Source organism: Rhizophagus irregularis, chromosome 8, assembly GCF_026210795.1.
Source record: "Rhizophagus irregularis chromosome 8, complete sequence".
Classification (NCBI taxonomy): domain Eukaryota; kingdom Fungi; phylum Glomeromycota; class Glomeromycetes; order Glomerales; family Glomeraceae; genus Rhizophagus; species Rhizophagus irregularis.
Genome location: NC_089436.1, coordinates 742,845 through 758,486, shown reverse-complemented (window position 1 = coordinate 758,486; position 15,642 = coordinate 742,845). Strand labels below are relative to the sequence as shown.

The 15,642-nt window shown below is 32.0% G+C and overlaps 1 protein-coding gene across 1 annotated transcript; it reads left to right on the top strand.

Annotated features, from left to right (window-relative positions):
• Positions 1–12,522: 12,522 nt before the first annotated feature.
• Positions 12,523–14,170, top strand: OCT59_028068 (uncharacterized protein; the record flags this gene model as incomplete). Its single annotated transcript, XM_066147060.1, has 7 exons — positions 12,523–12,537; positions 12,614–12,731; positions 12,803–12,868; positions 12,954–12,987; positions 13,187–13,358; positions 13,565–13,575; positions 13,729–14,170. The coding sequence occupies 7 exons, from the start codon at positions 12,523–12,525 to the stop codon at positions 14,168–14,170; spliced, it is 858 nt and encodes a 285-aa protein (XP_065993811.1).
• Positions 14,171–15,642: the final 1,472 nt, after the last annotated feature.

The window sequence follows — 15,642 nt, the reverse complement described above, 5'->3', positions numbered from 1 at the left end:
TCAATTACTGGTGCTAATGACTCTGATTCTTCTGTATATAGGCGAATGATTCTCTTAGTATCTGTAAGGCTCCCATGACCTCCATGCAGTGAGATGTAGTTAACATTTTCTCGAATAGCCTTAGGAATGGCAAAGAATCTTTGAGCTACATAAATACATGAAATATTTTTGTGTCGTCCATGTGTAAAGTAACCAGTGATGAGATCCTGGATTTTTTTAGGTGCATCCATCAGATCCTCGAAGATTACCACAGTAGCTTGAGTAGAGTCGAAGGAGTCAATCTCTGGAATCTCACTATGGGTTACTGCAGTGAATGGGATCTTCTCCTCTTCGAAAAAATCATGTACAACTGCCCACTTCGGCTCGTCAAGATATCTGCCAACTAAAAGTACTGCATCACATAGTACATACCGATTACCATCCTCCTTTACTTTCTTGTCACCCATTAACAAATTAATGATCATAGTTGTCTTACCTGAGTCTGAGCTACCTGCTATGGCTAATCGAAAGGGCCATGATGGAGCAAACTCATTGCCTTGTCTTGAGTCGGTCGTGTACTCGTCCAAATTGTATACATAAAGATCCATTTGAATTTTATTCTAACTTAGTTTAAATACTATGTCGACATCAACACCAATTCCAGTTTATACTCCTTCAGAACCTACTGGACCACCTCCTGCACACTTGGTCAATGAAAAAGACGATGATGAATTAGTTAGAATACTAAAGGCTCATGCAAATTTATTGACTACCAGGGGTCGTTTAACTGTTGATTCAGAGATACAGGAGGCAAATAATCAAATCAAACATATTATTAATATATTAATGTATCGCTGTAAAGCAAAACATGAAGAACTTGGTATTACAAAAGATTTGTTAGTTTTTGCACAAGGTAAGATAAATGCATTTGATGAAACGTTTACTAATTTAGAACGTCAATTAGTTATTATACGTGCTGCCAATGATAATTTTATAGAAGAAAACCATAACCTGCAAAGAGATTATGATACTATGGTAGAGCTTCGTCGACGGGCTATAGGTGAACGTAATCAGGCACGACATGAACGTAATGTATTACAAGCAGATTATACTCAAGCAGTAAGGGATCGTAATGAGGCTCAAAATGCTGTGAATCGTGGTAATATCCTTTTAAATCATTGGCGGCTGAGGGCTACTCGGACTGGAGGACAACTTGTATTGGCTAATGCGCAACTTGGACAGGTTAATGTACAGCTAGCACATGCTAATAATAGGGTGCGTTTTGGGATTCAGACATTAGGGAGACTTAGGAATAGACTTTTCCAACAGATAGCTGCTCTTAGAATTCAGGTACAATGGTTTCGAATTAGACAATTGAACCCTCCTCCACCTATATTAAACAATCCACTAGAGACGATATGGCTACCACTGCGATAGGATTGCCGATTTTTGAGGGTAAAGCTACTGATGATATTGATACATTTGTTAGGCTTTATATGGGTTATCTTGATACTATTAATCTTAACCCATATGCTGTTGGATGGCCACCAGAGTCTTGAAAAGAGCTACTGGGTATACTTTTTAAGCTGCATGGCTGGTGAAGCGGCTGAATGGTTTGATCGAAAATTACAGGAAAAAATTGGGAACTTTCTGGTATCACTTCAAGAGGTGGAGCTAATTTAGCTGCTTTTGTAGCATTAGTAATACCAGAAGGTGCAGGAGGACCAAATGCAGGTACCTATGTAAATGGGTCTGAAGCAGATGTTCATGCTACAGATGTAGCTAATGCATTAGTAACTATTAGAGCAGCATTTATTCCTACCCATGATTTAATAGGTGGAGATAAAGCTTGGGGAAGAGCTGGTGCTCGTCCGACAGATAGAGCTGCTCCAGCTACTGCAGATGCTGGTGTTGCTGCTAATAATAATCGTTCTATAGTTTTTCCAGGTATTAAACCTAACCAGGCGCTTTATTGGCTTAGAACACAATTCCCAACTATTTTAGATGAAAAGAAACGTATCCATTTTAACAGTCTTTATCAGGAAAATGAGCCAGTTGATGCATTTTATAGAACTGTAAAGAGAGCTGGTAAATTACTAAAACTAACTGATGATCTTATTATCGACCAGTTCTTTAGAGGTCTTTCGGCTGATAATATTTTTGAAGCAGAAAGGTTTAGTAATCTTAATCCTGATGACTTGGTTAAACATCTGAGAAATTTAGAACGGAGAAGGGCTGAAATGCGCTTGGGGTTACAAGATAGAAATCGACGACTTCAAGCAGATTACAGTGATGTAACTCAACCTCCGTTAGGAAAACAGGAACCTGTCGTACTGACATCAAAGTCATCTGGGGTTACTCAAGAACAATTACAAAAGTTACTTAAGGCTCAAGCTGACGAACTTACCAAGAATTTTCAGGTGCAATTTAAACAATTACAGGCTCGGCCAGTTCGTAATCCACCAGTCTATAGACAGCAGATTAAACCTGTTCGACCAAAACCACAGAGACGTGTTGTTCAGGATCCTCAGGATCCTGATTGGGATGATGGTTATGTAGATCATGATGTTGGTGATGACCCTGATGCTCCTGAGTGGACTTTGGATGATCATCAAAATGCTATTGATCTTATTATGGGATATAAACGTGGGACGTCTAAAATACTTACAAATCAACTTCAGAAGGCTAAAGATAGACGTGATGATCTGGATTTAGCCCGAGCAATGAGAAATCTTGATCTTAATGATGATGCTATGGACATTGATACTGTGAGTTTTGGTGAAAAGGTAGAATTGAGAGAAAAAGATGGTGATGTCTATATGGTTCGTGTTGGGTCAAAAAAAAAGTAGGTTCGAGTATCTCAAAACTTCTTAAGTCGTCCCCAAATAAGACAGCAGTTAGCTCTTCTAGTGTACCCTTGAAAAGTAAAGCAACCCCTGTTAAGATTCCTGTGAAAGTTACTGGTAGTAAGTCTACACCTGCAAAAGCTGTTACTAAGAATGACTTATTAAGCCTGTTAAGGTCTGCAGACTTTAGGAAATTACTCCGTGAGATTCTTCAGGAGGAGATGATATCTGCTAGAAAAGTCATAGAGATTTCAGATGACTTAGCTGAGGAGGAACAAGAAGAGGATATTAGGGAATACGATCCTATGGATATTGATATAGCTCGTTTGGAGAATACTAAAGATCTTTTAGCACTGGATGGGGAGGTTAATGGAATAGCAATTCAGTGTTTAGCAGACACTTGTGCTAATGCGTCTTTTATTCAGAGAGAAGCTGCTGAGGAATTAGGGTTGAATATCGACAAGAGTATTACATACAACATATCTGGTGCTCCAGGAACAGGTAGGACATTCGGCATGGTAAAGGGAGGTCAATCAAACTTACCCCTGATTATGCTATCACTGAGGATCTTGCAGTTTTAGATGGATACAAGCATAGGGAAATTGGATTGAGCCGGACATGTCTGAAACGTTACAATTATGATGTCCATGAATCACGTGAACATATAGCCTTTACCTGTGATGGGAAGAATGTTTTTATCCCGATAGTTCCTGATGTGAATAGAGGAGACAAAAAATAAGACCCTTTAATTCTTCTATTTTTTTTTATTCCCAAAATTTGCGAATTAAGTCAGGGACATCTTCCTTCAACTGGTCAGCAGGTTCCCAAGTGGCTTCTGTATCTGGGTATCTCTCCCACTTAACCAAATACTGGTCTTGACCTTTTCTAATGCGATGCCGAAGTATCTGCTCAGGTACAAATCTTTCAGGTTGTCCTCTTATCACAGAGTCAGGTGGAGGCTTTTCATTAATAGGAACTACTTGCAATTCCTTTCGGGTATATGCACATTTGGATACACCTAATCGACCATGTGGTCCATTAAGGAGATATGTAGGAGGCTGTTCAGGTGAGAGTATCATTTTTTTGATTACACGAATGTTTGGGTTCCATCTTATGCCTCCTGTACGGAATTTTCCTTGCTTTGTTACCAAGACAGAAATAGGTTCATCTAACTTGACTTGACACGTGTTCCTTTAGAGAGGAGGTCTGTCTTTTTTGACACTTTGGGTGACCCTGTCGGAATGTCTGGGGGATTTCTCTGCCAGAGTTCATTTACTTTACTCACTATATTATGGAAATCTTCTGACCATTCCACGGATGTCACCCCAGTTTTCAACTCCTGTGCTACCATTCGTTTAAGAAGGGGTTCTTGGATGGCTTGGATAGCTCTTTCAGCATAAGATTGCTGTTTATGCCTTCCTGGTTCGCCGAACCTCATCATTACCCCTAGGCTGTTCAGGAAAAAATCACGTATCTGGTCGTTAGTGAATTCTGATCCGGAGTCTGTCTCCAGTCTGTGTGTTGGTGGCTTAATACGATTTCTTCTGTAGATTTTGACAAACCCGTTTAGAACTCTATTTGCAGTCTTATCCTTTAGGGGTTCTGCATCAACTCTCTTTCCTGCAACTTCCACCACTACGAGGAAATAGTGGAATCCTTTGGGGTCAACTGGCATCTCTGCAAGATCTGCCTGATGTGTTGCATTTGGTTTCCATACAATTACCTTTGGGCGTTCTGTTGACTTTTCCTTTAGGGGCTTTTTGTATAGGTTGTAGTGCTCTTCACCTTTTAGAATTCGTGCTGGTACTCCGGAGAGATTGTAGTACTTATAGTAATTCTCTAAGTGTGACATATTACAACAAATTAAAGGAATGGTTTTAGACTTCAAATCTTAAAATGACACGTTTTTACTGCCTAAAGTGCAAGAAGGAAACTGAGACGGCTAGTAAAATACAAGATATGACTACAAATGGGCGTTACCGGCTGCATGGTGACTGCACAATTTGTGGTATGCATAAGAATACTTTTACTGGAATAGACTGGGTGATCAAGAAGAAGACTAAGGAGAAAAGAAAGAAACCGCTGCTAAGAGACAGCAGACGGCTTACAATCGGCAATGCAAAAAACTTGGACAGAAAATCTTAGATTCTGATGACACGTGTAAACAGTGTATTGATAAATGCCTTAAGGAGGCAAAAAAGAAGAAGACGGATTAGTACTGTCTTCTAAACTTATCTTGATATGCTCATTCTCAATACCCATTGTTCAATTACTTATTTTTTCTGACGGGGGCGGGACGGGGTTGGTCTTACTGGGCTCTATAGACCTTCTAGGGGCTTACCTACTAATTTACCTGGTTTGCTGTCTCACTGCTTCCAATAGATTATTAGACGGAATCCTGACTTGTTCCAGATGTTCGGATGTGGCGGATCTGGGGGTAAAAATAAAACTTTTTCTGGGGGGATGTCCTCTCATATTTTTTCTGAAACATCTGCCACATCTGCCACATCTGGGACAACCCTCTTATTATATCCGTTATTCCTTCCTTTTCTATTATTTTCTAGTTATTTGGTATATATATTTGTTCCATATGTTGTCCCAGATTGTGGCGGATATATGGGGATTCCTGATCCCCGTAGGGGCGATATAGGTGGAGCGATAGCGAGATATAGGTACTGCGAGGACGTGAGTCCGAGGTGGGTGGAGCGGTAGCGAGACACACATCCAGACCGACGACGCACTACTAAAAAGTAAGAGCCGAAGGAATGGCTGGAAGGAAGTAATAAGAGGGAGTTTACTGAATACTATTAATAGCTTAAATTCTTTATCTGCAGAAAATTCAGTTCCGATCGATCAATGGATCAAGTGTTCAAATCAGGTTCCCACCTTGTTATAGTTATGTCACTAGGGTAGCTATGTCGCTTAAAAATCCGTGACTATCCAATTATAACAAAAGGAAAGGAAAAAGGTTGCAATAAAGGATACAGTTGATGTAAATCATCTTTGGCATCTTTGAAACATCCTAATTTTTACATTAGATAATGCATTCGTACTGTATTTTATAATTAAATTTACAATATATTTTACAGTAACTTTTAATAGGACTCCGGATATCTCCAAAACAGGTCATAAGTCACACTTTCGGCAGATTGGCCCATTTTTCAGGGGCTCAAAAAATCGTTTTTTGTAAATATCTCGGCATCCAGTGGTCCAATTTTGATGAAATTTTTTTTTAAATTGTAGAGCTAAATGAGGGCTACAAAATAAAAAAAAGTTCATTAAAATTGAATTACTGGATGCTGAGATATTTACAAAAAACGATTTTTTGAGTTTCAGCAAAAAGGGGTGTTTTTGGCCAAAAGTCCATTATGACCTTTATATTAGATATCTGGGGTCCTCTTTTAATGTTATACTAGGGCATCTTATTATAGTTTGTATACATTATACTATGACATTAATTTTACAATACATTTAGTTTAAAAAATTTGCGAAGTAGATTTTTCTGTATGTATTTCAATGAATCAACAATACTATAAAAAGAATTGTTCTGATTCAGTCAAAATGACACATGATATCAAATTAACATCGGAACAAGTAAAAGGATATTGTGATTTTGTAATTGCACTTGCATATCCAATTTTTTAAGATAATCATCCATGCAGTTAAATTTCAGCAATAAATTACTGCTAATTCATGATTCTTATATTTATGAATAAATAATGGCTTTAATTTTCTGTACGAGTAGTATTGCATATAAAAAGTAGAGTAACCTGCTTTTTTAGATTTCTTTATTCCAGAAAGAAGTAATGTTTCTGATGGTTAGATTCTAATATAATCTTTAAAATAAACAAAATTATAAATATAGAAAAAAGTAAAATTTATCACAATTAATCACAGGTCAAAAAGTGAAAATCAGGCATCAATCAGTCACCAATCAGGTACCTGATTGGTGACCGATTGGTGACTGATTGGCATTTTCACTAAATACCGTCACCAATCAGGCAGTTTGCTAACTTTTGATCCAGTGATCAGAAAAAAATGAAATATAGCTCATTGGAATCGTCTCAACAAGACGAATCTAATGGTAGTAAAATCGCATCTCTAGGATTAATAGTTAATAAAAAATTAAATAAAATATAAATGATACATTTTTATTTTTATATTTTACTTAATTTCTCATCAAGTATTAATCCTAGAAATGCGATTTTACTACCATTAGATTCATCATGTTGAGACGATTCCAATGAGCTATATTTCATCCTTTTCTGATCACTGGATCAAAAGTTAGCAAACTGCCTGATTGGTAACGGTATTTGGCGAAAATGCCAATCAGTCACCAATCAGTTACCAATCAGTCACCAATCAGCTACCTGATTGGTGACTGATTGGTGCCTGATTTTTCACTTTTCGACCTGTATAAAAATGTCATTTAAGTCATAATCTTTGATCAGTTCATGCAAAATATCTCTTTCTTCAATCTAAAGTTTCCAATAGCGCGCTTTTTGCGCAGTAGTATAATATCAGAAAAATTCTTGCCGAATAGAGCGTTGGCCCTTTTCATTAAAAATATTTTTTCACAATTAAAATAAAAATAAGTTTACTCCTTAAATAGATAAACAATTAGAGAACAAAAAACTCCATTTGAGTTTACATAAATAAACATAAATAAATCATAAAAATACAAATTTTACTAACTTTGTTCACATCATGTGACTCTCTGATTATATTTATACATAAATACATCATCTTGTCTCAAATTTTATTCGTCTCTCAACTCTTAAAAATTCTATTCATCTCTCAACTCTCTAACTATTAACATCAACTAAAATGGCTGTTAATATCGCCATTCGACTTAATTTTGATGAAGAAGGAACAAAAGCATTTCATGTAATGGCCATCGCTAAAAAGATGCTATTATTATTTTATCTTTTGAAGTATCAAATATGGCAAACAGAAAAACAAGAAAAATTATATGAAAAACAGTTGACAAATAGTTAAAATTTGTAGCACAAGAAAGAAGATGATTTAACGCCCTTTCAGACGATAATTCAAAAATTTCATATGTTCAAGCACTCGTTGATAAAGAAAAATCTTGGTGAGAAAAATCGGTATGTTAACTAAAAGAAACATATTTAGTTTATTAGAATATTTACTAAAACTATTTTATCGCCTTCGACATTTCTTAACATACCTTTTTCGTTAGAACATTAGTCAGAAACTAGTTTGCTGTGACTGTCCTATTTGTACTTATTATTCTTGCTTCAACTGAATATAAAAATGACGAAGAAAAACTAAAATATTTTTCATTAGTGTTGAATTCGCTGATTTTTATCACTGAGATTTTCACGTTCTTAAATAAATTACGATGGGGCAATATTGATTATTATTATATTATTTTTATATGTTTTTAATAATCATAGGGATATTACTATCCAAACTTTTACCGATATTTATCAATTTTTTACCAGCAATGATCTGTGTTTTTTTCACTAAAGCCTCTATATCTCTTGGAAAAGTTTTATTTCAATGGTTCAAATGATTCAATTATTAATAATAGCTACGTTTCTATTTTCATCACGTCTAAATTTTGATTAGTTGATCTTGTGCAACATTTTAACTTTAAAAATATAAAACATTTCACTTTGTAGTAAAAAGACAATAGAAATAAAATAAATTTTTTAAGTTTTAAATAGTTTAATTATATTTTTATTGAATAATACTGTAAACAATACAGAACAATTTTATATATTTACTTTGATGATCGCATCCTATTGGGTGGATATAGCTCATGATAATTTGTTTATATGGTATATAAACTTAATATCAATAAAGTATATATATGGTGGCTGTCACCTATAAACAACAATAGTCCGAAATTTTGAAATTTATTTATTTATATTGTGTAACTTATGTTTTAAAGTACTTTGTTAAAATATTAATTGCCGCGTGAGCGGCAAAATTTTTTTTTGCCATATTACATGGAATTCTTGTGGATTTCCATGGAATTTTTGTAAAATCCATAAAAATTACATGAAAACTAGTCCGAAATTTTATATTTTTATTATTGCTACTTATTAAAATTATCCAACTTTAACCCATAATATTAATTAAAATTCTTATTAAATTCTATAAAATAATCCAATAGAAATGTTCAGTACATGTTGCTATATCATTTTATCAGTTTGGTTTTTTCTTTTTACTATTCAATTTACAATTTATAAAAATTTGAAGTCACTTAATATTAGTGTGGTTTATAGGTGACACCGCCAATAGATCATTAAAAAAAAAAAAAAAATTTTATATATTTACGAAATAAAAAATTTTTTTTCTCTGTTATTAAAATTCTCTGTATTAGGTTGCAATAAAAAGAATTTTTTTTTTGAGATATCATGTTTTTTTTAACTTTATTTGTTAGTTGTCTTTGTATTTTATATTTAAATTGTTATTTTATTTTTATTAACTGGAAAAATACATAATATATACAATAATATTAGAGATAAATAAATACACATTAAATATATAAATTAATAAATAGATTTTAATAAAAATTGATAAATAACCTATTAATAAAAATTAAATAAATATCCCTAAGGATTCTTTAAACTTTTTAAGGGGGGAAGGGATCCACGTAAATCTTTATGGAAAATAAGGATTTTACGTAGATCCTGACTTCCAAAACATTACACATTACCAATGATTCTAGCAAAAGATGCTACTGTAGAATTAATTGAAATTTTGATGCAATTTATTATAAAGTATATTAATAATACAGGTTTGAAGAAGTTAATCAGTTTAATTTATTACAATTATAGAAATTATTTATTAATATTTAATATTGAAATTTGCAATAATAACCAACAGTTTTGAATAATCTTCAGATATTTAATTTAGAATATCATAAGGCAAAAAGACATGTTATAAATCATTAGTAGAAGATAATAATCAAAATATTTTATCTTCTATAGTAAAATCAAATGAAGATATTCTTAAAATTTGTAGTTATTGTTTGAAAATACTAAATATAAAGCTGATAAAGAAAATATATATTGCAAAACTAAAATTTTAATTATTTGACATTTATATTTTAAAATAAAATAATATATAAACTATTAGTATTAGAATCATATTTATGTATTATTGTTTAAATAATAAAATTATGAATTTACATTAAGTACAGATTGATAGGGCAGCCAACGTCCTAACAAAAAAGGTACGTGAAGAAATGATGAAGATGTTAAAATAGTTTTAGTATAATATTCTAACAAAATACGCTTCTTTTAGCTAAACATACCAATTTTTCTCGCCAAGTTTTTTTCTGTCCGCGAGTGCTTGAACATATGCAATTTTTGAATTATTGTCTTGAAAGACGTTAAATCTTCTTCTTTGTTGTGAGGACATCCCATGATATGCTTCTGTTTCTTCTTCGTCGAATTTAAGTTGGGTGGCGATGTTAACAGCTATTTTAGTTGCTGTTAATAGTTGGAGAGTTGAGAAATGAATAGAATTTATAAGAGTAGAGTTTGAGAGATGAATAAAATTAATAGAATTGATGAGTTAAGATGATTTATTATGTATAAATACTATACTTGTATCCGAAATTATTTTAGTATTACGGAAATATGTAATTACGTAATTCTGTAATTATTAAGTAATTCATTAGAAAAACTCCGTATTCCGTAATTAATTTCGGACTCCGTAATTAATTTCGTATTACGAAAATATTTGGCCAGAATTAGCCTTAATTTTGGCCGATTTATATATAAAAACTTTAACAAATAATAACTCGGCACCCAGTGATCCGTTTTGGATGATCTTACTACCATTTGATTCGTGTCGATAAGACGATTCTAATGGTAGTAAGATCAATTAAATCCAATCACTAGATCGCGCTCCGATACCAATAACTTTTAAATATTTATAGCGTAATAGCTCCGCCAATTTCAATGCTAGAAAGATGATCTTACCGCCATTAGAATCGTCTCGTCATGACGAATCGAATGGTGGTAAATTTATTCAAATCTAATCACTAGATCGTGATCCGACACCAAAATTCATTAAATGTTTATAGTAATTTTACTCCATCAATATCGGTGCTATAGAAATGAAACACATATCATTAGATTCGTCTCGATGCGACGAATCGAATGGTAGTAAGATCATCGAAATCTGATCACTAGATCCTGAGATATTCGCAATTTCGCACTATTATGCAAATTTTGGAATTTCGGAATACGTAATTAATTACGTAATTACATAATTAATTACGATTTCGTAATTTCGGATTTCGGATTTGCCAATTGAATTTCGGAAACAACTATAATAAATACAATTAAAAAGTCACATGATGTGAAATTAAGTTAGTAAAATTTGTAAATTTGTATATGCATGATTTATTTATTTATATAAACTCAAATGGAGTTAACTGTTCTCTAATTGTTTATCTATTTAAGGAGTAAACTTATTTTTATTTTAATTGTGAAAAAATATTTTTAATGAAAAGGGCCAACACCCCATTCGGCAAGAATTTTTCCGATATCATACTACTGCGCAAAAAGCGCGCCATTGGAAACTTTAGATGAAGAAATTGGTATTTTGCGTGAACTGATTAAAGATTATAACTTAAATGATATTTTTAATTGTGATAAATTTTATATTTATAATTTTGTTAATTTTGGGATTATATTGGGACCTAACCATCAGAAACATTAGCACAAGGACCTCTTTCTGGAACAAAGAAATCTAAAAAAATACTTTTTATATGCAATGCTACTCGTACTAAAAATTAAAGCCATTGCTTATTCATAAATACAAAAATCATAAGCATTAAATGGGAAAAAGAAGAAGAATTACCAGTAAGCTATTGCTGAAATTCAACTGCATGGGTGCAAGTTTCTATATGGAATGATTATCTTAAAATATTGGATATGTTAATATTGCCCGCCCTCGTATATACTATAAATGAAGAAATAAATTTTTGCCATCAAATACCATATTTCATCTATAGCTTTATGATGCAGGAATCATTAATTCTTTTGAAGTTAGTATGTTTATTATTAATTTGCAATGATTTTTTTTACAAAATCAAAATTTGATTTATGGTAAATTTCAATGATCCAAACACAGTACTAGAAATAAATAGGATTACAAGAACTTAACAAAGAGCTTGTTCCTATGATATAAATATTTATGATTCTATTGATTTCAGCATAAAATACTTGGAATTCTGTAAGTCAACAAACTATTGTTAATTGTTGGAAACATACAGGAATTCTACCAATAAGTAAAACAGACGAAAGCAAATTACATTATGTTTATGACTCCATGCAATTTTACTATCTAACTTAGGATGATCTTATTTTATTTTTTCAAATATTCATCGGATGTTTGTATTAATTAAATGTATTGCGAAAGTTAAAGTATCAAGCATTGAAATCCATAAAGCAGACTGTTTTTTTCAGTATAGTTTTTGTATACTACGTATACCGCTAAGTATACTAATTGTCCAGAGCGTTAGCATTTTGTTAAATTTGATTGTCAGCCCATGTAATATTCCTTCCATCATCATGCTTACCCTAATAGGGTTTTTTTTTGATTGTAATCGTGTAAATGGTTACATACCATAACCATGTGATTAGATCTATTTAATACACAATATGCGATTTAATGGAAAAATTTTTTCTTTTTAACCTACACAATTATGTCTACGCATAAGGTACGAGCTTTTTTCAACATAACTTTTCCCTTTCTTTTTATTCGTCTAAAAACAGATATATGAATATTTTTTTAAGCGAAAATCGGAAGAGTGGGATATCATCGGATTTCTAAACGAATGCCATCTGGAAACGAAGCAGCAATTGATAGAGTGCTACCTTTTGTCTCTTGAGGAGATCATTGTATCAAGGAAAGGTTTCAAGAGAAAAAAAGCACAGAAATTATTTGAGTATTACATTTATAATTTGAGTTTATTAAGAATGTAGAGAATAAGTGGTATGGTGGAGATCTTCAAATTCTCTATCATTCAAGTCTTCGAGTTGAACCACAAAGTTAGTGTTGGGCACAGGCGAACTTCAAGCTCGCTTGATATTCAAGTCTTCGAGTTGACCTGACACTGACCTCACCAGAGCACAGACATACAATCTTCAAGTTTTTCTGATGTTACTTGGTGAGATAGAAAATTAGATAGAAATCCAAGATGTATTGTTTAAGAATATTACTAATTCATCAAATTTACATTAGGGTTCTCAACCAGTTCGTATTCGTGTCTAAAATTGGGAAAACAATCGTACTGGATCATTCAAAATCGGCTAACCATCAATTCACTTAAACTATCCAACGTTCACGAGGATTGGGACTGTCAATAGCAATACTGGGACTGCCAATACTGGAATTATAGACACTAGATCTTCTGTATCAGAGAAAAGAAAATTTCCAGAAATCAATGAGTCAGATCCTACAGAAATTGAGAAGTCGAATGCTACTTCTGAAGACAATGAAGATGTTAATGGAAACAATATCATTAATGACGAACAAGTAGTAAGTTATATAATTTTTCTATTTTTCTTCTTATATTTTGCATTGATATATATATATATTTGGCCTTTTTGTCGAATACACTGATAGAAAGAGCATAATCTTGAGAAAAGCTGGGAATTTAAAGAGCTAATTCCTAACGGATTCATCAACTTCGTGAAGATCTTGTCATCATAACTGACACAACTGACTTCGAATCACTTTCCCAGATGGCAGAAATGTAAGTTCACAATTATATGATTGTTTACCATAATCAAAATATATGAATGATTCTGATATCTTTCTATAGTTAGTGCCATTTGGTGGCGTATAATAGACACATGTGACCGAAATTAACTGACATTATTGCGGAATGAGAGTTTTTAAACTTAAGCGAGAGTTTACTATCTAACCTTCCATCGGACTGGAAAGTGTTAGAGCCACCAGTTGAAAGATGCTTGCACTCAATTGCAACGGTGGGTAATTATGTTAAATACCTTTATGCACTTTTTCAATTCATTATGCTCACGATTGTCTTCCAGTTGGATAAGAAAGGATTGAAGAAGGTAGCTAAAACCGTAATACATCATAGTATTTGTGATGCTATAAATAAGATTCAAAAGATTTTGACGACTTCAAATAAAGTTGAAGATGAAAACCCTTTCCTTAATTCCCACCTACTAAAATCACCAACTGCCGATAATATTGTTCAAGATGGAGATTATAAACATCCAGACGTCTGTTACATCAGGACCCCGCTTACTTCTAATATAGGTGTCCAAAAATCTGTGGTAAAATTTATAGTAAAATTAAATTTTAGGTCTCTTAATAGTTAAGGGTAAAATTATATATATAACAAATAAAGGTCTCCGGGTATGTAAGGTAAAGTTAAAATAGGTTTCCGGTTTATAAGGTAAAATTAATTAATAATTTGTATAGGTTTCAGTATATAATAAGGTAAAATTTATATTATAAATTAGATCCTTAATTTTATAAATAAATACAACACGAAAATTTACCCCTTAATTGTAATAAATAACATGTGATAAAAAAAGACGTGACGGTATAACGAAATTATAAAAAGAATTAGACGTGACGGTGTAATAAAATTATAAAATGAATTAGACGTGACGGTGTAATGAAATTACAATAAGAATTAGATGTGACGGTGTAATGAAATTACAATAAGATTTAGACGTGACAATGTAACAAATTTTAGACGCGACAGTGTAACAAATTTAAATATTAAAAATATAAACAAATTTGTATAAAATAGAATTATTTTAGACGTGATAGCGTAACGACAAAAATTTATATAAAGAACTTTAGAACAAAAGGGTGGTGGTGGGGTAAGGAAGGAGAAAATTATAAGTGCATAAATTTTTTTAAAAATTTTGTAATTTCTCAGTATTATTTTTATATTAAATAACTAATTTTACTTCATTTTAGCATAGAAAATTTTTTAATAATTTTTTAATTAATTAATAAAATTTATTAACCCTTATCTCAGTCAATATTAAACTTAGAAAGATGATTTTACTACCATTAGAATTGTCTTAATGAGATGATTCTAATGGTATAAAATTTATTAAAATCAGATCACTGGATTTTTAATAATTTGCAAATTTATATTTTGTATTTTTTTATATTAAAATTTATTTATAGTAATAAAAATAATAAAATTTTGTATTAATTAATAAAATTTTAAACTATTGTAAAATACTTTATTTAATAATTAAATGCTTTTAAAGAAAATTTAAGTCTCTAAAAATTTAAGGTAAAATTCAATATAATTTTAAAAGGTCACACTATATATAAGGTAAAATTATGAGACAGAAAGAGTTGGTAAAATTACTAGTAAATCTGAAATTTTGTGAGGAGACCTTTATTAGAAGTAAGCGGGATCCTGTTATATCATTGAACTTCTTCACTATACATAAGTATGTGAATTGTTATATGTAACTAGTATTTTAAGATAACTGAATATTCATGTAAACTACGTACGATATAATTGATAAAAAATACCGCAACGGGAAAATTTGGAACGGGATATTTGATGTGACTTTCAAGTTCCACATGTTTTCTTGTTTTGATGACATTATGAATTTGCATTTGTAAGTTCAAATTGTTAATTTTACAAAATCATGTTTTAATATATTGAAATTTATTATGCTTTCAATTTTTACTGATATATTATAAACCTTTTCAATATTATTAACTAGTGGCCAGAGCTTCACGACAACGCCGTACTCAGTAATCTAGTTTAGTGTACTACGCCACAGATTACTGGATTACTGCACCTGAACAT